Source organism: Odontesthes bonariensis, chromosome 11, assembly GCF_027942865.1.
Source record: "Odontesthes bonariensis isolate fOdoBon6 chromosome 11, fOdoBon6.hap1, whole genome shotgun sequence".
Taxonomy (NCBI): domain Eukaryota; kingdom Metazoa; phylum Chordata; class Actinopteri; order Atheriniformes; family Atherinopsidae; genus Odontesthes; species Odontesthes bonariensis.
Genome location: NC_134516.1, coordinates 1,893,614 through 1,916,883, shown reverse-complemented (window position 1 = coordinate 1,916,883; position 23,270 = coordinate 1,893,614). Strand labels below are relative to the sequence as shown.

The 23,270-nt window shown below is 46.9% G+C and overlaps 1 protein-coding gene across 1 annotated transcript in view; it reads left to right on the top strand.

Annotated features, from left to right (window-relative positions):
* Positions 1–20,217, top strand: part of arl11 (ADP-ribosylation factor-like 11) — a 36,061-nt gene extending 15,844 nt beyond the window's left edge. Inside the window, exons 4-5 of the mRNA XM_075477050.1 lie at positions 19,753–19,930; positions 20,029–20,217. Coding sequence (XP_075333165.1) covers positions 19,753–19,930; positions 20,029–20,157 — 307 coding nt within the window. The 3' untranslated portion in view covers positions 20,158–20,217. The remainder of the gene's footprint in view (positions 1–19,752; positions 19,931–20,028) is intronic.
* The last annotated feature ends 3,053 nt before the right edge of the window (positions 20,218–23,270 follow it).

Sequence of the window (23,270 nt, the reverse complement as noted above, 5' to 3'; positions counted from 1 at the left end):
GCATGTTCTGCCTGGTTCTGCAGGTTCTACCTGGATAACTGCAGGTTCTACCTGAATAACTGCAGGTTCTGCCTGGTTTTGCAGGTTCTACCTGAATAACTGCAGGTTCTACCTGAATAACTGCAGGTGCTACCTGAATAACTGCAGGTTCTACCTGGTTCTGCAGGTTCTAACTGGATAACTGCAGGTTCTGCCTGAATAACTGCAGGTTCTGCCTGGTTCTGCAGGTTCTACCTGGATAACTGCAGGTTCTACCTGAATAACTGCAGGTTCTACCTGAATAACTGCAGGTTCTACCTGGTTCTTCAGGTTCTACCTGGATAACTGCAGGTTCTACCTGAATAACTGCAGGTTCTGCCTCGTTCTGCAGGTTCTACCTGAATAACTGCAGGTTCTACCTGGATAACTGCAGGTTCTGCCTCGTTCTGCAGGTTCTTCCTTGTTCTGCAGGTTCTACCCGAATAACTGCAGGTTCTGCTTGGTTCTGCAGGTTCTACCTGAATAACTGCAGGTTCTACCTGGATAACTGCAGGTTCTACCTGGTTCTGCAGGTTCTACATGGATAATTGCAGGTTTTGCCTTAATAACTGCAGGTTCTGCCTCGTTCTGCAGGTTCTACCTGAATAACTGCAGGTTCTACCTGGATAACTGCAGGTTCTGCCTGGTTCTGCAGGTTCTACCTGGATAACTGCAGGTTCTACCTGGATAACTGCAGGTTCTACCTGGATAACTGCAGGCTCTCCCTCGATAACTGCAGGTTCTACTTGGATAACTGCAGGTTTTACCTGGTTCTGCAGGTTCTACCTGGATAACTGCAGGTTTTACCTGGTTCTGCAGGTTCTACCTGGATAACTGCAGGTTCTGCCTGGTTCTGCATGTTCTGCATGTTCTGCCTGGTTCTGCATGTTCTACCTGGATAACTGCAGGTTCTACCTAGATAACTGCAGGTTCTACCTGAATAACTGCAGGTTCTGCCTGGTTCTGCATGTTCTGCCTGGTTCTGCATGTTCTACCTGGATAACTGCAGGTTCTACCTGGATAACTGCAGGTTCTACCTGGATAACTGCAGGTTCCACCTGAATAACTGCAGGTTCTACCTGAATAACTGCAGGTTTCACCTGAATAACTGCAGGTTCTGCCTGGTTCTGCATGTTCTACCTGGATAACTGCAGGTTCTACCTGGATAACTGCAGGTTTTACCTGGCTCTGCAGGTTCTACCTGGATAACTGCAGGTTCTACCTGGATAACTGCAGAATCTGACTGGATAACTTCAGGTTCTACCTGGATAACTGCAGGTTCTCCCTGGTTTTCCAGGTTCTACCTGGATAACTGCAGGTTCTACCTGAACAACTGCAGGTTCTACCTGAATAACTGCAGGTTCTACCTGTACAACTGCAGGTTCTACCTGGATAACTGCAGGTTCTACCTGTATAACTGCAGGTTCTACCTGGTTTTGCAGGTTCTACCTGGATAACTGCAGGTTCTACCTGGATAACTGCAGAATCTGACTGGATAACTTCAGGTTCTACCTGGATAACTGCAGGTTCTACCTGAATAACTGCAGGTTCTGCCTGGTTTTGCATGTTCTACCTGGATAACTGCAGGTTCTACCTGGTTTTGCAGGTTCTACCTGGATAACTGCAGGTTCTACCTGAATAACTGCAGGTTCTACCTGGATAACCTCAGGTTCTACCTGAATAACTGCAGGTTCTACCTGGATAACTGCAGGTTCTACCTGAATAACTGCAGGTTCTACCTGGATAACTGCAGGCTCTCCCTCGATAACTGCAGGTTCTACCTGGATAACTGCAGGTTTTACCTGGTTCTGCAGGTTCTACCTGGATAACTGCAGGTTTTACCTGGTTCTGCAGGTTCTACCTGGATAACTGCAGGTTCTGCCTGGTTCTGCATGTTCTGCATGTTCTGCATGTTCTGCCTGGTTCTGCATGTTCTACCTGGATAACTGCAGGTTCTACCTAGATAACTGCAGGTTCTACCTGAATAACTGCAGGTTCTGCCTGGTTCTGCATGTTCTGCCTGGTTCTGCATGTTCTACCTGGATAACTGCAGGTTCTCCCTGGTTTTCCAGGTTCTACCTGGATAACTGCAGGTTCTACCTGAACAACTGCAGGTTCTACCTGAATAACTGCAGGTTCTACCTGTACAACTGCAGGTTCTACCTGGATAACTGCAGGTTCTACCTGTATAACTGCAGGTTCTACCTGGTTTTGCAGGTTCTACCTGGATAACTGCAGGTTCTACCTGGATAACTGCAGAATCTGACTGGATAACTTCAGGTTCTACCTGGATAACTGCAGGTTCTACCTGAATAACTGCAGGTTCTGCCTGGTTCTGCATGTTCTACCTGGATAACTGCAGGTTCTACCTGGTTTTGCAGGTTCTACCTGGATAACTGCAGGTTCTACCTGAACAACTGCAGGTTCTACCTGGATAACTGCAGGTTCTACCTGAATAACTGCAGGTTCTACCTGGATAACTGCAGGTTCTACCTGAATAACTGCAGGTTCTACCTATATAACTGCAGGTTCTACCTGGATAACTGCAGGTTCTACCTGAATAACTGCAGGTTCTACCTGAATAACTGCAGGTTCTACCTGGTTTTGCAGGTTCTACCTGGATAACTGCAGGTTCTACCTGTTTCTGCAGGTTCTACCTGGATAACTGCAGGTTCTACCTGTATAATTGCAGGTTCTACCTGAATAACTGCAGGTTCTACCTAGTTTTGCAGGTTCTACCTGGATAACTCCAGGTTCTACCTGTTTCTGCAGGTTCTATCTGGATAACTGCAGGTTCTACCTGTATAACTGCAGGTTCTACCTGAATAACTGCAGGTTCTACCTGGTTTTGCAGGTTCTACCTGGATAACTGCAGGTTCTACCTGGATAACTGCAGGTTCTGCCTTGATAACTGCAGGTTTTACCTGGTTCTGCAGGTTCTACCTGGTTTTGCAGGTTCTACCTGAACAACTGCAGGTTCTACCTGAATAACTGCAGGTTCTACCTGTACAACTGCAGGTTCTACCTGGATAACTGCAGGTTCTACCTGATTATGCAGGTTCTACCTGGATAACTGCAGGTTCTACCTGGATAACTGCAGAATCTGCCTGGATAACTTCAGGTTCTGCCTGGATAACTGCAGGTTCTACCTGAATAACTGCATGTTCTGCCTGGTTCTGCATGTTCTACCTGGATAACTGCAGGTTCTACCTGGTTTTGCAGGTTCTACCTGGATAACTGCAGGTTCTACCTGAATAATTGCAGGTTCTACCTGAATAACTGCAGGTTCTACCTATATAACTGCAGGTTCTACCTGGATAACTGCAGGTTCTACCTGAATAACTGCAGGTTCTACCTATATAACTGCAGGTTCTACCTGGATAACTGCAGGTTCTACCTGAATAACTGCAGGTTCTACCTGTAACTCTGCAGGTTCTACCTGGTTTTGCAGGTTCTACCTGGATAACTGCAGGTTCTACCTGTTTCTGCAGGTTCTACCTGGATAACTGCAGGTTCTACCTGTATAACTGCAGGTTCTACCTGAATAACTGCAGGTTCTACCTGGTTTTGCAGGTTCTACCTGGATAACTGCAGGTTCTACCTGGATAACTGCAGGTTCTGCCTTGATAACTGCAGGTTTTACCTGGATAACTGCAGGTTTTACCTGGTTCTGCAGGTTCTACCTGGATAACTGCAGGTTCTACCTGGATAACTGCAGGTTTTACCTGGTTCTGCAGGTTCTACCTGGATAACTGCAGGTTCTACCTGAATAACTGCAGGTTCTGCCTGGTTCTGCATGTTCTGCCTGGTTCTGGATGTTCTACCTGGATAACTGCAGGTTCTACCTGGATAACTTCAGGTTCTACCTGGTTTTGCAGGTTCTACCTGGATAACTGCAGGTTCTACCTGAATAACTGCAGGTTCTACCTGGATAACTGCAGGTTCTACCTGGATAACTGCAGGTTCTACCTGAATAACTGCAGGTTCTACCTGTATAACTGCAGGTTCTACCTGGTTTTGCAGGTTCTACCTGGATAACTTCAGGTTCTACCTGGATAACTGCAGGTTCTACCTGGATAACTGCAGGTTCTACCTGAATAACTGCAGGTTCTACCTGGATAACTGCAGGTTCTACCTGAATAACTGCAGGTTCTACCTGGATAACTGCAGGTTCTACCTGAATAACTGCAGGTTCTACCTGTATAACTGCAGGTTCTACCTGGTTTTACAGGTTCTACCTGGTTTTGCAGGTTCTACCTGAATAACTGCAGGTTCTACCTGTATAACTGCAGGTTCTACCTGGTTCTGCAGGTTCTATATGGATAACTACAGGTTCTACCTGGATAACTGCAGGTTCTACCTGATTCTGCAGGTTCTACCTGTATAACTACAGTTTCTGCCTGGATAACTGCAGGTTCTGCCTTAATAACTGCAGGTTCTGCCTGGTTTTGCATGTTCTGCCTGGTTTTGCACGTTCTACCTGGATAACTGCAGGTTCTACCTGGATAACTGCAGGTTCTACCTGGTTTTGCAGGTTCTACCTGGATAACTGCAGGTTCTACCTGAATAACTGCAGGTTCTACCTGGATAACTGCAGGTTCTACCTGGATAACTGCAGGTTCTACCTGGTTTTGCAGGTTCTACCTGGATAACTGCAGGTTCTACCTGATTCTGCAGGTTCTACCTGTATAACTACAGTTTCTGCCTGGATAACTGCAGGTTCTGCCTGGATAACTGCAGGTTCTACTTGATTCTACAGGTTCTACCTGGATAACTGCAGGTTCTACCTGGATAACTGCAGGTTCTACCTGGTTCTGCAGGTTCTTCGGGTACAAATAAAGTCACCTTACCTTACCTTACCTTTCTACCTGAATAACTGCAGGTTCTACCTGGTTCTGCAGGTTCTACCTGGATAACTGCAGGTTCTGCCTGGTTCTGCAGGTTCTACCTGGATAACTGCAGGTTCTACCTGGATAACTAAAGGTTCCACCTGAATAACTGCAGGTTCTACCTGGATAACTGCAGGTTCTACCTGGATAACTGCAGGTTCCACCTGAATAACTGCAGGTTCTACCTGAATAACTGCAGGTTTCACCTGAATAACTGCAGGTTCTGCCTGGTTCTGCACGTTCTACCTGGATAACTGCAGGTTCTACCTGGATAACTGCAGGTTTTACCTGGTTCTGCAGGTTCTACCTGGATAACTGCAGGTTCTACCTGAATAACTGCAGGTTTCACCTGAATAACTGCAGGTTCTGCCTGGTTCTGCATGTTCTGCCTGGTTCTGCAGGTTCTACCTGGATAACTGCAGGTTCTACCTGAATAACTGCAGGTTCTGCCTGGTTTTGCAGGTTCTACCTGAATAACTGCAGGTTCTACCTGAATAACTGCAGGTGCTACCTGAATAACTGCAGGTTCTACCTGGTTCTGCAGGTTCTAACTGGATAACTGCAGGTTCTGCCTGAATAACTGCAGGTTCTGCCTGGTTCTGCAGGTTCTACCTGGATAACTGCAGGTTCTACCTGAATAACTGCAGGTTCTACCTGAATAACTGCAGGTTCTACCTGGTTCTTCAGGTTCTACCTGGATAACTGCAGGTTCTACCTGAATAACTGCCGGTTCTGCCTCGTTCTGCAGGTTCTACCTGAATAACTGCAGGTTCTACCTGGATAACTGCAGGTTCTGCCTCGTTCTGCAGGTTCTTCCTTGTTCTGCAGGTTCTACCCGAATAACTGCAGGTTCTGCTTGGTTCTGCAGGTTCTACCTGAATAACTGCAGGTTCTACCTGGATAACTGCAGGTTCTACCTGGTTTTGCAGGTTCTACATGGATAATTGCAGGTTTTGCCTGAATAACTGCAGGTTCTGCCTCGTTCTGCAGGTTCTACCTGAATAACTGCAGGTTCTACCTGGATAACTGCAGATTCTGCCTGGTTCTGCAGGTTCTACCTGGATAACTGCAGGTTCTACCTGGATAACTGCAGGTTCTACCTGGATAACTGCAGGCTCTCCCTCGATAACTGCAGGTTCTACTTGGATAACTGCAGGTTTTACCTGGTTCTGCAGGTTCTACCTGGATAACTGCAGGTTTTACCTGGTTCTGCAGGTTCTACCTGGATAACTGCAGGTTCTGCCTGGTTCTGCATGTTCTGCATGTTCTGCCTGGTTCTGCATGTTCTACCTGGATAACTGCAGGTTCTACCTAGATAACTGCAGGTTCTACCTGAATAATTGCAGGTTCTGCCTGGTTCTGCATGTTCTGCCTGGTTCTGCATGTTCTACCTGGATAACTGCAGGTTCTACCTGGATAACTGCAGGTTCTACCTGGATAACTGCAGGTTCCACCTGAATAACTGCAGGTTCTACCTGAATAACTGCAGGTTTCACCTGAATAACTGCAGGTTCTGCCTGGTTCTGCAGGTTCTACCTGGATAACTGCAGGTTCTACCTGGATAACTGCAGGTTTTACCTGGTTCTGCAGGTTCTACCTGGATAACTGCAGGTTCTACCTGGATAACTGCAGAATCTGACTGGATAACTTCAGGTTCTACCTGGATAACTGCAGGTTCTCCCTGGTTTTCCAGGTTCTACCTGGATAACTGCAGGTTCTACCTGAACAACTGCAGGTTCTACCTGAATAACTGCAGGTTCTACCTGTACAACTGCAGGTTCTACCTGGATAACTGCAGGTTCTACCTGTATAACTGCAGGTTCTACCTGGTTTTGCAGGTTCTACCTGGATAACTGCAGGTTCTACCTGGATAACTGCAGGTTCTACCTGAATAACTGCAGGTTCTACCTGGATAACTGCAGGTTCTACCTGAATAACTGCAGGTTCTACCTGGATAACTGCAGGTTCTACCTGAATAACTGCAGGTTCTACCTGTATAACTGCAGGTTCTACCTGGTTTTACAGGTTCTACCTGGTTTTGCAGGTTCTACCTGAATAACTGCAGGTTCTACCTGTATAACTGCAGGTTCTACCTGGTTCTGCAGGCTCTATATGGATAACTACAGGTTCTACCTGGATAACTGCAGGTTCTACCTGATTCTGCAGGTTCTACCTGTATAACTACAGTTTCTGCCTGGATAACTGCAGGTTCTGCCTTAATAACTGCAGGTTCTGCCTGGTTTTGCATGTTCTGCCTGGTTTTGCACGTTCTACCTGGATAACTGCAGGTTCTACCTGGATAACTGCAGGTTCTACCTGGTTTTGCAGGTTCTACCTGGATAACTGCAGGTTCTACCTGAATAACTGCAGGTTCTACCTGGATAACTGCAGGTTCTACCTGGATAACTGCAGGTTCTACCTGGTTTTGCAGGTTCTACCTGGATAACTGCAGGTTCTACCTGATTCTGCAGGTTCTACCTGTATAACTACAGTTTCTGCCTGGATAACTGCAGGTTCTGCCTGGATAACTGCAGGTTCTACTTGATTCTACAGGTTCTACCTGGATAACTGCAGGTTCTACCTGGATAACTGCAGGTTCTACCTGGTTCTGCAGGTTCTTCGGGTACAAATAAAGTCACCTTACCTTACCTTACCTTTCTACCTGAATAACTGCAGGTTCTACCTGGTTCTGCAGGTTCTACCTGGATAACTGCAGGTTCTGCCTGGTTCTGCAGGTTCTACCTGGATAACTGCAGGTTCTACCTGGATAACTAAAGGTTCCACCTGAATAACTGCAGGTTCTACCTGGATAACTGCAGGTTCTACCTGGATAACTGCAGGTTCCACCTGAATAACTGCAGGTTCTACCTGAATAACTGCAGGTTTCACCTGAATAACTGCAGGTTCTGCCTGGTTCTGCACGTTCTACCTGGATAACTGCAGGTTCTACCTGGATAACTGCAGGTTTTACCTGGTTCTGCAGGTTCTACCTGGATAACTGCAGGTTCTACCTGAATAACTGCAGGTTTCACCTGAATAACTGCAGGTTCTGCCTGGTTCTGCATGTTCTGCCTGGTTCTGCAGGTTCTACCTGGATAACTGCAGGTTCTACCTGAATAACTGCAGGTTCTGCCTGGTTTTGCAGGTTCTACCTGAATAACTGCAGGTTCTACCTGAATAACTGCAGGTGCTACCTGAATAACTGCAGGTTCTACCTGGTTCTGCAGGTTCTAACTGGATAACTGCAGGTTCTGCCTGAATAACTGCAGGTTCTGCCTGGTTCTGCAGGTTCTACCTGGATAACTGCAGGTTCTACCTGAATAACTGCAGGTTCTACCTGAATAACTGCAGGTTCTACCTGGTTCTTCAGGTTCTACCTGGATAACTGCAGGTTCTACCTGAATAACTGCCGGTTCTGCCTCGTTCTGCAGGTTCTACCTGAATAACTGCAGGTTCTACCTGGATAACTGCAGGTTCTGCCTCGTTCTGCAGGTTCTTCCTTGTTCTGCAGGTTCTACCCGAATAACTGCAGGTTCTGCTTGGTTCTGCAGGTTCTACCTGAATAACTGCAGGTTCTACCTGGATAACTGCAGGTTCTACCTGGTTTTGCAGGTTCTACATGGATAATTGCAGGTTTTGCCTGAATAACTGCAGGTTCTGCCTCGTTCTGCAGGTTCTACCTGAATAACTGCAGGTTCTACCTGGATAACTGCAGATTCTGCCTGGTTCTGCAGGTTCTACCTGGATAACTGCAGGTTCTACCTGGATAACTGCAGGTTCTACCTGGATAACTGCAGGCTCTCCCTCGATAACTGCAGGTTCTACTTGGATAACTGCAGGTTTTACCTGGTTCTGCAGGTTCTACCTGGATAACTGCAGGTTTTACCTGGTTCTGCAGGTTCTACCTGGATAACTGCAGGTTCTGCCTGGTTCTGCATGTTCTGCATGTTCTGCCTGGTTCTGCATGTTCTACCTGGATAACTGCAGGTTCTACCTAGATAACTGCAGGTTCTACCTGAATAATTGCAGGTTCTGCCTGGTTCTGCATGTTCTGCCTGGTTCTGCATGTTCTACCTGGATAACTGCAGGTTCTACCTGGATAACTGCAGGTTCTACCTGGATAACTGCAGGTTCCACCTGAATAACTGCAGGTTCTACCTGAATAACTGCAGGTTTCACCTGAATAACTGCAGGTTCTGCCTGGTTCTGCAGGTTCTACCTGGATAACTGCAGGTTCTACCTGGATAACTGCAGGTTTTACCTGGTTCTGCAGGTTCTACCTGGATAACTGCAGGTTCTACCTGGATAACTGCAGAATCTGACTGGATAACTTCAGGTTCTACCTGGATAACTGCAGGTTCTCCCTGGTTTTCCAGGTTCTACCTGGATAACTGCAGGTTCTACCTGAACAACTGCAGGTTCTACCTGAATAACTGCAGGTTCTACCTGTACAACTGCAGGTTCTACCTGGATAACTGCAGGTTCTACCTGTATAACTGCAGGTTCTACCTGGTTTTGCAGGTTCTACCTGGATAACTGCAGGTTCTACCTGGATAACTGCAGAATCTGACTGGATAACTTCAGGTTCTACCTGGATAACTGCAGGTTCTACCTGAATAACTGCAGGTTCTGCCTGGTTCTGCATGTTCTACCTGGATAACTGCAGGTTCTACCTGGTTTTGCAGGTTCTACCTGGATAACTGCAGGTTCTACCTGAATAACTGCAGGTTCTACCTGGATAACCTCAGGTTCTACCTGAATAACTGCAGGTTCTACCTGGATAACTGCAGGTTCTACCTGAATAACTGCAGGTTCTACCTGGATAACTGCAGGCTCTCCCTCGATAACTGCAGGTTCTACCTGGATAACTGCAGGTTTTACCTGGTTCTGCAGGTTCTACCTGGATAACTGCAGGTTTTACCTGGTTCTGCAGGTTCTACCTGGATAACTGCAGGTTCTGCCTGGTTCTGCATGTTCTGCATGTTCTGCATGTTCTGCCTGGTTCTGCATGTTCTACCTGGATAACTGCAGGTTCTACCTAGATAACTGCAGGTTCTACCTGAATAACTGCAGGTTCTGCCTGGTTCTGCATGTTCTGCCTGGTTCTGCATGTTCTACCTGGATAACTGCAGGTTCTACCTGGATAACTGCAGGTTCTCCCTGGTTTTCCAGGTTCTACCTGGATAACTGCAGGTTCTACCTGAACAACTGCAGGTTCTACCTGAATAACTGCAGGTTCTACCTGTACAACTGCAGGTTCTACCTGGATAACTGCAGGTTCTACCTGTATAACTGCAGGTTCTACCTGATTCTGCAGGTTCTACCTGTATAACTACAGTTTCTGCCTGGATAACTGCAGGTTCTGCCTGGATAACTGCAGGTTCTACTTGATTCTACAGGTTCTACCTGGATAACTGCAGGTTCTACCTGGATAACTGCAGGTTCTACCTGGTTCTGCAGGTTCTTCGGGTACAAATAAAGTCACCTTACCTTACCTTACCTTTCTACCTGAATAACTGCAGGTTCTACCTGGTTCTGCAGGTTCTACCTGGATAACTGCAGGTTCTGCCTGGTTCTGCAGGTTCTACCTGGATAACTGCAGGTTCTACCTGGATAACTAAAGGTTCCACCTGAATAACTGCAGGTTCTACCTGGATAACTGCAGGTTCTACCTGGATAACTGCAGGTTCCACCTGAATAACTGCAGGTTCTACCTGAATAACTGCAGGTTTCACCTGAATAACTGCAGGTTCTGCCTGGTTCTGCACGTTCTACCTGGATAACTGCAGGTTCTACCTGGATAACTGCAGGTTTTACCTGGTTCTGCAGGTTCTACCTGGATAACTGCAGGTTCTACCTGAATAACTGCAGGTTTCACCTGAATAACTGCAGGTTCTGCCTGGTTCTGCATGTTCTGCCTGGTTCTGCAGGTTCTACCTGGATAACTGCAGGTTCTACCTGAATAACTGCAGGTTCTGCCTTGTTTTGCAGGTTCTACCTGAATAACTGCAGGTTCTACCTGAATAACTGCAGGTGCTACCTGAATAACTGCAGGTTCTACCTGGTTCTGCAGGTTCTAACTGGATAACTGCAGGTTCTGCCTGAATAACTGCAGGTTCTGCCTGGTTCTGCAGGTTCTACCTGGATAACTGCAGGTTCTACCTGAATAACTGCAGGTTCTACCTGAATAACTGCAGGTTCTACCTGGTTCTTCAGGTTCTACCTGGATAACTGCAGGTTCTACCTGAATAACTGCCGGTTCTGCCTCGTTCTGCAGGTTCTACCTGAATAACTGCAGGTTCTACCTGGATAACTGCAGGTTCTGCCTCGTTCTGCAGGTTCTTCCTTGTTCTGCAGGTTCTACCCGAATAACTGCAGGTTCTGCTTGGTTCTGCAGGTTCTACCTGAATAACTGCAGGTTCTACCTGGATAACTGCAGGTTCTACCTGGTTTTGCAGGTTCTACATGGATAATTGCAGGTTTTGCCTGAATAACTGCAGGTTCTGCCTCGTTCTGCAGGTTCTACCTGAATAACTGCAGGTTCTACCTGGATAACTGCAGATTCTGCCTGGTTCTGCAGGTTCTACCTGGATAACTGCAGGTTCTACCTGGATAACTGCAGGTTCTACCTGGATAACTGCAGGCTCTCCCTCGATAACTGCAGGTTCTACTTGGATAACTGCAGGTTTTACCTGGTTCTGCAGGTTCTACCTGGATAACTGCAGGTTTTACCTGGTTCTGCAGGTTCTACCTGGATAACTGCAGGTTCTGCCTGGTTCTGCATGTTCTGCATGTTCTGCCTGGTTCTGCATGTTCTACCTGGATAACTGCAGGTTCTACCTAGATAACTGCAGGTTCTACCTGAATAATTGCAGGTTCTGCCTGGTTCTGCATGTTCTGCCTGGTTCTGCATGTTCTACCTGGATAACTGCAGGTTCTACCTGGATAACTGCAGGTTCTACCTGGATAACTGCAGGTTCCACCTGAATAACTGCAGGTTCTACCTGAATAACTGCAGGTTTCACCTGAATAACTGCAGGTTCTGCCTGGTTCTGCAGGTTCTACCTGGATAACTGCAGGTTCTACCTGGATAACTGCAGGTTTTACCTGGTTCTGCAGGTTCTACCTGGATAACTGCAGGTTCTACCTGGATAACTGCAGAATCTGACTGGATAACTTCAGGTTCTACCTGGATAACTGCAGGTTCTCCCTGGTTTTCCAGGTTCTACCTGGATAACTGCAGGTTCTACCTGAACAACTGCAGGTTCTACCTGAATAACTGCAGGTTCTACCTGTACAACTGCAGGTTCTACCTGGATAACTGCAGGTTCTACCTGTATAACTGCAGGTTCTACCTGGTTTTGCAGGTTCTACCTGGATAACTGCAGGTTCTACCTGGATAACTGCAGAATCTGACTGGATAACTTCAGGTTCTACCTGGATAACTGCAGGTTCTACCTGAATAACTGCAGGTTCTGCCTGGTTCTGCATGTTCTACCTGGATAACTGCAGGTTCTACCTGGTTTTGCAGGTTCTACCTGGATAACTGCAGGTTCTACCTGAATAACTGCAGGTTCTACCTGGATAACCTCAGGTTCTACCTGAATAACTGCAGGTTCTACCTGGATAACTGCAGGTTCTACCTGAATAACTGCAGGTTCTACCTGGATAACTGCAGGCTCTCCCTCGATAACTGCAGGTTCTACCTGGATAACTGCAGGTTTTACCTGGTTCTGCAGGTTCTACCTGGATAACTGCAGGTTTTACCTGGTTCTGCAGGTTCTACCTGGATAACTGCAGGTTCTGCCTGGTTCTGCATGTTCTGCATGTTCTGCATGTTCTGCCTGGTTCTGCATGTTCTACCTGGATAACTGCAGGTTCTACCTAGATAACTGCAGGTTCTACCTGAATAACTGCAGGTTCTGCCTGGTTCTGCATGTTCTGCCTGGTTCTGCATGTTCTACCTGGATAACTGCAGGTTCTACCTGGATAACTGCAGGTTCTCCCTGGTTTTCCAGGTTCTACCTGGATAACTGCAGGTTCTACCTGAACAACTGCAGGTTCTACCTGAATAACTGCAGGTTCTACCTGTACAACTGCAGGTTCTACCTGGATAACTGCAGGTTCTACCTGTATAACTGCAGGTTCTACCTGGTTTTGCAGGTTCTACCTGGATAACTGCAGGTTCTACCTGGATAACTGCAGAATCTGACTGGATAACTTCAGGTTCTACCTGGATAACTGCAGGTTCTACCTGAATAACTGCAGGTTCTGCCTGGTTCTGCATGTTCTACCTGGATAACTGCAGGTTCTACCTGGTTTTGCAGGTTCTACCTGGATAACTGCAGGTTCTACCTGAATAACTGCAGGTTCTACCTGGATAACTGCAGGTTCTACCTGAATAACTGCAGGTTCTACCTGGATAACTGCAGGTTCTACCTGAATAACTGCAGGTTCTACCTATATAACTGCAGGTTCTACCTGGATAACTGCAGGTTCTACCTGAATAACTGCAGGTTCTACCTGGTTTTGCAGGTTCTACCTGGATAACTGCAGGTTCTACCTGTTTCTGCAGGTTCTACCTGGATAACTGCAGGTTCTACCTGTATAATTGCAGGTTCTACCTGAATAACTGCAGGTTCTACCTAGTTTTGTAGGTTCTACCTGGATAACTCCAGGTTCTACCTGTTTCTGCAGGTTCTATCTGGATAACTGCAGGTTCTACCTGTATAACTGCAGGTTCTACCTGAATAACTGCAGGTTCTACCTGGTTTTGCAGGTTCTACCTGGATAACTGCAGGTTCTACCTGGATAACTGCAGGTTCTGCCTTGATAACTGCAGGTTTTACCTGGTTCTGCAGGTTCTACCTGGTTTTGCAGGTTCTACCTGAACAACTGCAGGTTCTACCTGGATAACTGCAGGTTCTACCTGTATAACTGCAGGTTCTACCTGAATAACTGCAGGTTCTACCTGGTTTTGCAGGTTCTACCTGGATAACTGCAGGTTCTACCTGGATAACTGCAGGTTCTGCCTTGATAACTGCAGGTTTTACCTGGATAACTGCAGGTTTTACCTGGTTCTGCAGGTTCTACCTGGATAACTGCAGGTTCTACCTGGATAACTGCAGGTTTTACCTGGTTCTGCAGGTTCTACCTGAATAACTGCAGGTTCTACCTGAATAACTGCAGGTTCTGCCTGGTTCTGCATGTTCTGCCTGGTTCTGGATGTTCTACCTGGATAACTGCAGGTTCTACCTGGATAACTTCAGGTTCTACCTGGTTTTGCAGGTTCTACCTGGATAACTGCAGGTTCTACCTGAATAACTGCAGGTTCTACCTGGATAACTGCAGGTTCTACCTGGATAACTGCAGGTTCTACCTGGATAACTGCAGGTTCTACCTGAATAACTGCAGGTTCTACCTGTATAACTGCAGGTTCTACCTGGTTTTGCAGGTTCTACCTGGATAACTTCAGGTTCTACCTGGATAACTGCAGGTTCTACCTGGATAACTGCAGGTTCTACCTGAATAACTGCAGGTTCTACCTGGATAACTGCAGGTTCTACCTGAATAACTGCAGGTTCTACCTGTATAACTGCAGGTTCTACCTGGTTTTACAGGTTCTACCTGGTTTTGCAGGTTCTACCTGAATAACTGCAGGTTCTACCTGTATAACTGCAGGTTCTACCTGGTTCTGCAGGTTCTATATGGATAACTACAGGTTCTACCTGGATAACTGCAGGTTCTACCTGATTCTGCAGGTTCTACCTGTATAACTACAGTTTCTGCCTGGATAACTGCAGGTTCTGCCTTAATAACTGCAGGTTCTGCCTGGTTCTGCATGTTCTGCCTGGTTCTGCACGTTCTACCTGGATAACTGCAGGTTCTACCTGGATAACTGCAGGTTCTACCTGGTTTTGCAGGTTCTACCTGGATAACTGCAGGTTCTACCTGAATAACTGCAGGTTCTACCTGGATAACTGCAGGTTCTACCTGGATAACTGCAGGTTCTACCTGGTTTTGCAGGTTCTACCTGGATAACTGCAGGTTCTACCTGATTCTGCAGGTTCTACCTGTATAACTACAGTTTCTGCCTGGATAACTGCAGGTTCTGCCTGGATAACTGCAGGTTCTACTTGATTCTACAGGTTCTACTTGGATAACTGCAGGTTCTACCTGGATAACTGCAGGTTCTACCTGGTTCTGCAGGTTCTTCGGGTACAAATAAAGTCACCTTACCTTACCTTACCTTTCTACCTGAATAACTGCAGGTTCTACCTGGTTCTGCAGGTTCTACCTGACTAACTGCAGGTTCTACCTGGATAACTGCAGGTTCTACCTGACTAACTGTAGGTTCTACCTTGTTCTGCAGGTTCTACCTGAATAATTGCAGGTTCTACCTGGTTCTAAATGTTCTACCTGAATAACTGCAGGTTCTGCCTGGTACTGCAGGTTCTACCTGAATAACTGCAGGTTCTACCTGGATAACTGCAGGTTCTACCTGAATAACTGCAGGTTCTACCTGGTTCTGCAGGTTCTACCTGGATAACTGCAGGTTCTACCTGGTTCTGCAGGTTCTACCTGAATAACTGCAGGTTCTACCTGGTTCTGCAGGTTCTACCTGACTAACTGCAGGTTCTGCCTGGATAACTGCAGGTTCTACCTGAATAACTGCAGGTTCCACTTGGTTCTGCAGGTTCTGCCTGGTTCTACAGGTTCTACCTGGATAACTGCAGGTTCTGCCTGGTTCTGCAGGTTGTACCTGACTAACTGCAGGTTCTACCTGGATAACTGCAGGTTCTACCTGAATAACTGCAGGTTCTACCTGGTTCTGCAGGTTCTACCTGGATAACTGCAGGTTCTACCTGGTTCTGCAGGTTCTACCTGGATAACTGCAGGTTCTACCTGGTTCTGCAGGTTTTACCTGGATAACTGCAGGTTCTACCTGGATAACTGCATGTTCTACCTGGTTCTGCAGGTTCTACCTGAATAACTGCAGGTTCTACCTGGTTCTGCAGGTTCTACCTGACTAACTGCAGGTTCTGCCTGGATAACTGCAGGTTTTACCTGAATAACTGCAGGTTCCACCTGGTTCTGCAGGTTTTACCTGGTTCTACAGGTTCTACCTGGATAATTGCAGGTTCTACCTGGTTCTGCAGGTTCTACCTGACTAAATGGAGGTTCTGCCTGGTTCTGCAGGTTCTACCTGAATAACTGCCTGGTTCTACCTGGATAACTGCAGGTTCTGCCTGGTTCTGCAGGTTCTACCTTGTTCTGCAGGTTCTACCTGGATAACTACAGGTTCTACCTGAATAACTGCAGGTTCTACCTGGTTCTAAATGTTCTACCTGAATAACTGCAGGTTCTGCAGGTTGTACCTGAATAACTGCAGGTTCTACCTGGATAACTGCAAGTTCTACCTTAATAACTGAAGGTTCTACCTGATTCTGCAGGTTCTACCTGAATAAATGCAGGTTCTACCTGGTTCTGCAGGTTCTACCTGGTTCTGCAGGTTCTACCTGAATAACTGCAGGTTCTACCTGGTTCTGCAGGTTCTACCTGACTAACTGCAGGTTCTGCCTGGATAACTGCAGGTTTTACCTGAATAACTGCAGGTTCCACCTGGTTCTGCAGGTTCTGCCTGGTTCTACAGGTTCTACCTGGATAACTGCAGGTTCTACCTGGTTCTGCAGGTTCTACCTGAATAACTGCAGGTTCTACCTGGTTCTGCAGGTTCTACCTGGATAACTGCAGGTTCTACGTGGATAACTGCAGGTTCTACCTGGTTCTGCAGGTTCTACCTGGATAACTGCAGGTTCTGCCTGGTTCTGCAGGTTCTACCTGAATAACTGCAGGTTCTACCTGGTTCTGCAGGTTCTACCTGACTAACTGCAGGTTCTGCCTGGATAACTGCAGGTTTTACCTGAATAACTGCAGGTTCCACCTGGTTCTGCAGGTTCTACCTGGTTCTGCAGGTTCTACCTGGTTCTACAGGTTCTACCTGGATAACTGCAGGTTCTACCTGGTTCTGCAGGTTCTACCTGACTAAATGGAGGTTCTGCCTGGTTCTGCAGGTTCTACCTGAATAACTGCAGGTTCTACCTGGATAACTGCAGGTTCTGCCTGGTTCTGCAGGTTCTACCTTGTTCTGCAGGTTCTACCTGGATAACTACAGGTTCTACCTGAATAACTACAGGCTCTACCTGAATAACTGCAGGTTCTACCTGGATAACTGCAAGTTCTACCTGAATAACTGCAGGTTCTTCCTGATTCTGCAGGTTCTACCTTAATAACCGCAGGTTCTACCTGGTTCTGCAGGTTCTACCTGGATAACCGCAGGTTCTACCTGGATAACTACAGGTTCTACCTGACTAACTGTAGGTTCTACCTTGTTCTGCAGGTTCTACCTGAATAATTGCAGGTTCTACCTGGTTCTAAATGTTCTACCTGAATAACTGCAGGTTCTGCCTGGTACTGCAGGTTCTACCTGAATAACTGCAGGTTCTACCTGGATAACTGCAGGTTCTACCTGAATAACTGCAGGTTCTACCTGGTTCTGCAGGTTCTACCTGGATAACTGCAGGTTCTACCTGGTTCTGCAGGTTCTACCTGAATAACTGCAGGTTCTACCTGGTTCTGCAGGTTCTACCTGACTAACTGCAGGTTCTGCCTGGATAACTGCAGGTTCTACCTGAATAACTGCAGGTTCCACTTGGTTCTGCAGGTTCTGCCTGGTTCTACAGGTTCTACCTGGATAACTGCAGGTTCTGCCTGGTTCTGCAGGTTGTACCTGACTAACTGCAGGTTCTACCTGGATAACTGCAGGTTCTACCTGAATAACTGCAGGTTCTACCTGGTTCTGCAGGTTCTACCTGGATAACTGCAGGTTCTACCTGGTTCTGCAGGTTCTACCTGGATAACTGCAGTTTCTACCTGGTTCTGCAGGTTCTACCTGGTTCTGCAGGTTCTACCTGGATAACTGCAGGTTCTACCTGGTTCTGCAGGTTCTACCTGAATAACTGCAGGTTCTACCTGGTTCTGCAGGTTCTACCTGACTAACTGCAGGTTCTGCCTGGATAACTGCAGGTTTTACCTGAATAACTGCAGGTTCCACCTGGTTCTGCAGGTTTTACCTGGTTCTACAGGTTCTACCTGGATAATTGCAGGTTCTACCTGGTTCTGCAGGTTCTACCTGACTAAATGGAGGTTCTGCCTGGTTCTGCAGGTTCTACCTGAATAACTGCCTGGTTCTACCTGGATAACTGCAGGTTCTGCCTGGTTCTGCAGGTTCTACCTTGTTCTGCAGGTTCTACCTGGATAACTACAGGTTCTACCTGAATAACTGCAGGTTCTACCTGGTTCTAAATGTTCTACCTGAATAACTGCAGGTTCTGCAGGTTGTACCTGAATAACTGCAGGTTCTACCTGGATAACTGCAAGTTCTACCTGAATAACTGAAGGTTCTACCTGATTCTGCAGGTTCTACCTGAATAAATGCAGGTTCTACCTGGTTCTGCAGGTTCTACCTGAATAACTGCAGGTTCTACCTGGTTCTGCAGGTTCTACCTGACTAACTGCAGGTTCTGCCTGGATAACTGCAGGTTTTACCTGAATAACTGCAGGTTCCACCTGGTTCTGCAGGTTCTGCCTGGTTCTACAGGTTCTACCTGGATAACTGCAGGTTCTACCTGGTTCTGCAGGTTCTACCTGAATAACTGCAGGTTCTACCTGGTTCTGCAGGTTCTACCTGGATAACTGCAGGTTCTACGTGGATAACTGCAGGTTCTACCTGGTTCTGCAGGTTCTACCTGGATAACTGCAGGTTCTGCCTGGTTCTGCAGGTTCTACCTGAATAACTGCAGGTTCTACCTGGTTCTGCAGGTTCTACCTGACTAACTGCAGGTTCTGCCTGGATAACTGCAGGTTTTACCTGAATAACTGCAGGTTCCACCTGGTTCTGCAGGTTCTACCTGGTTCTGCAGGTTCTACCTGGTTCTACAGGTTCTACCTGGATAACTGCAGGTTCTACCTGGTTCTGCAGGTTCTACCTGACTAAATGGAGGTTCTGCCTGGTTCTGCAGGTTCTACCTGAATAACTGCAGGTTCTACCTGGATAACTGCAGGTTCTGCCTGGTTCTGCAGGTTCTACCTTGTTCTGCAGGTTCTACCTGGATAACTACAGGTTCTACCTGAATAACTACAGGTTCTACCTGAATAACTGCAGGTTCTACCTGGATAACTGCAAGTTCTACCTGAATAACTGCAGGTTCTTCCTGATTCTGCAGGTTCTACCTTAATAACCGCAGGTTCTACCTGGTTCTGCAGGTTCTACCTGGATAACCGCAGGTTCTACCTGGTTCTGCAGGTTCTACCTGGATAACCGCAGGTTCTACCTGGTTCTGCAGGTTCTACCTGAATAACTGCAGGTTTTACCTGAATAACTGCAGGTTCTACCTGGATAACTGCAGGTTCTACCTGAATAACTTCAAGTTCTACCTGAATAACTGCAGGTTCTACCTGGTTCTGTAGGTTCTACCTGGATAACTACAGGTTCTACCTGGTTCTGCAGGTTCTAGCTGGATAACTACAGGTTCTACCTGAATAACTGCAGGTTTTACCTGGTTCTAAAGGTTCTACCTGAATAACTGCAGGTTCTACCTGAATAACTGCAGGTTCTACCTGAATAACTGCAGATTCTACCTGGTTCTGCAGGTTCTACCTGAATAACTGCAGGTTCTACCTGAATAACTGCAGGTTCTGCAGGTTCTACCTGGATAACTACAGGTTCTACCTGAATAACTGCAGGTTCTACCTGGATAACTGCAGGTTCTGCCTGGTTCTGCAGGTTCTACCTGGATAACTGCAAGGCGCTGGTGTTCGTGGTGGACAGCAGCAGCAGCGCCCGCTTGCCCGAGGCCCGGAAGGCGCTGAAGATGGTCCTGAGTGATGAGAGGCTGCGGGGGGTTCCTCTGATAGTGCTGGCCAACAAGAAGGATCTGCCCAACTCCATGACCATACGGGAGGTAGGAACGGATCAGAACCAGAACACACCCGCTCAGAGTTTAACAGAATCAGAACCAGAACCAGAACCTGGCTGACACTTTGTTCTCCCCCCCCTCAGGTGTCCACCCAGCTGGACCTGAAAAGCTACCTGGACCGGCTGTGGGAGGTGCAGGCTTGCAGCGCCCTGCAGGGACTGGGTCTGCAGCAGGCCTTCCTGTCGGTCAGCAAGCTGATCAAGAGGAGCTGAGGAACCAACGACCTTCTATGTATTCTACTGTGATTAAATAAATGTTTTGGTGACCACACAGACGTCTGATTGTGTCTGATTATAGATCAATACCTCGATCAGTTCCTTTTGATTTCCTTTCCACTTCCATCATCAAAGTGAATACATGTGATATAAGATAACAAACTGAGTTAAATTCACACAGTTCAGCCAGCGGACCCTCAGAGGTGTCCCAACCAAAGACCAGAGACGGACCCTCCCGGGGACATAAAGGAGCAGAGACTAGTCAACAAACGGACCTTCCCAAGGACATAAAGGACCAAAGACTATTCAACAAACGGACCCTCCCGGGGACATAAAGGACCAGAGACTAGTCAACAAACGGACCCTCCCAAGGACATAAAGGACCAAAGACTATTCAACAAACGGACCCTCCCGGGGACATAAAGGACCAAAGACTAGTCAACAAACGGACCCTCCCGGGGACATAAAGGACCAAAGACTATTCAACAAACGGACCCTCCCAAGGACATAAAGGACCAAAGACTATTCAACAAACGGACCCTCCCGGGGACATAAAGGACCAGAGACTAGTCAACAAACGGACCCTGCCGAGGACATAAAGTACCAGAGACTAGTCAACAAACGGACCCTGCCGAGGACATAAAGGACCAGAGACTAGTCAACAAACGAACCCTGCCGAGGACATAAAGGAGCAGAGACTAGTCAACAAATGGACCCTCCCAAGGACATAAAGGACCAAAGACTATTCAACAAACGGACCCTCCCAGGGACATAAAGGACCAGAGACTAGTCAACAAACGGACCCTGCCGAGGACATAAAGGACCAGAGACTAGTCAACAAACGGACCCTCCCAAGGACATAAAGGACCAGAGACTAGTCAACAAACGGACCCTGCCGAGGACATAAAGGAGCAGAGACTAGTCAACAAACGGACCCTCCCGAGTACATAAAGGACCAGAGACTAGTCAACAAACAGACCCTGCAGAGGACATAAAGGACCAGAGACTAGTCAACAAACGGACCCTCCCGAGTATATAAAGGACCAGAGACTAGTCAACAAACGGACCCTGCCGAGGACATAAAGGAGCAGAGACTAGTCAACAAACAGACCCTCCCGAGTACATAAAGGACCAGAGACTAGTCAACAAACAGACCCTGCCGAGGACATAAAGGACCAGAGACTAGTCAACAAACGGACCCTCCCGAGTACATAAAGGACCAGAGACTAGTCAACAAACAGACCCTGCCGAGGACATAAAGGACCAGAGACTAGTCAACAAACGGACCCTCCCAAGTACATAAAGGACCAGAGACTAGTCAACAAACGGACCCTGCCGAGTACATAAAGGACCAGAGACTAGTCAACAAACGGACCCTCCCGAGTACATAAAGGACCAGAGACTAGTCAACAAATAGACCCTGCCGAGGACATAAAGGACCAGAGACTAGTCAAGAAACAGACCCCCCCGAGTACATAAAGGACCAGAGACTAGTCAACAAACGGACCCTCCCAAGGACATAAAGGACCAGAGACTAGTCAACAAACGGACCCTCCCGAGTACATAAAGGACCAGAGACTAGTCAACAAACGGACCCTCCCGAGTACATAAAGGACCAAAGACTAGTCAACAAACAGACCCTCCCAAGTACATAAAGGACCAGAGACTAGTCAACAAACGGACCCTCCCGAGTACATAAAGGACCAGAGACTAGTCAACAAACGGACCCTCCCAAGTACATAAAGGACCAGAGACTAGTCAACAAACGGACCCTCCCGAGTACATAAAGGACCAGAGACTAGTCAACAAACGGACCCTGCCAAGGACATAAAGCACCAGAGACTAGTCAACAAACAGACCCTCCCGAGTACATAAAGGACCAGAGACTAGTCAACAAACGGACCCTGCCAAGGACATAAAGGACCAGAGACTAGTCAACAAACGGACCCTGCCAAGGACATAAAGGACCAGAGACTAGTCAACAAACAGACCCTCCCGAGTACATAAAGGACCAGAGACTAGTCAACAAACGGACCCTCCCGAGTACATAAAGGACCAGAGACTAGTCAACAAACAGACCCTGCCGGGGACATAAAGGACCAGAGACTAGTCTCGAACTCTGTTTGCTATGTTGAAAAACTCACAAATCCTCCTAAACAGTCAAACCCAGACCTCCTCTCCACAGAGAAATGCAACGGATTTGCAAAGTTTTTTAGCCAAAAAATCTAAACGATTAGACAAAACATTCACGCAACACAGACAAACAAGAAAACTAATCTGTGTCTAAAACCTAGAAATAACTCTGACGTTATGTCACAATTTAATATTGTTGATTTAAAAATCCTAGAGGAAACAGTTCAGCATCTGAAATCAACAACTTGTTCTCTGGACTTAACACATTGACTCCCAAGTCACGTAAAACTACGTTTTTACTGCCCATGCGTTGGCTCCCAAACCATAAAAATACGTTTTTACGTTTTTTTTTATGGATTCTGAATCTATACATTCTAATGCACATTCTGTGTGATTTTTGTAATTATGTGATGAACAGAACTGACATAGATGGCAGTCAAAAACTGGTGTCATCATCTGGACATTTTGATCATTACGCCAATGGCTTTGCGTCAACTCAAGAACAATTTTGATAACGCTGCATTGATTGTTGTACATTTCCGCATTTTGTCCAATCGCACGTGTCGGTTTCCAGAGGGTGATGGTAAAGTAACATAAACAAACAACAAGAAGGAGAAGAAGACACGCGACAAGTCTAAGGAGGCGGTCTTATGAACAGGTTAGCTTTGCAACATGCGACACGACGCAAATCCTCTGACCCGGATATGTAAGTATCTAAAGTGCGACAGGCTGAAAGAGCGCACGTTTCACAAAAGCCCCGATATCTCAGTTTGTTGTTGATTTTGGTGGATACCCGCCTTGGTTTAGCTAAGGATAGCTCGCTAATGGCGCCACCTAGAGACACGCAGTTTTGACCCACAAAGAGTTTAAAGTCTCAGCTTTCAAACGAGCCATAACATGTTTCAGTGGCCCTATCACATAATATGCTGTGACTGTACAAAAAATGTCAAAAAAATGGTTTAGAACGCTGGGAGTCT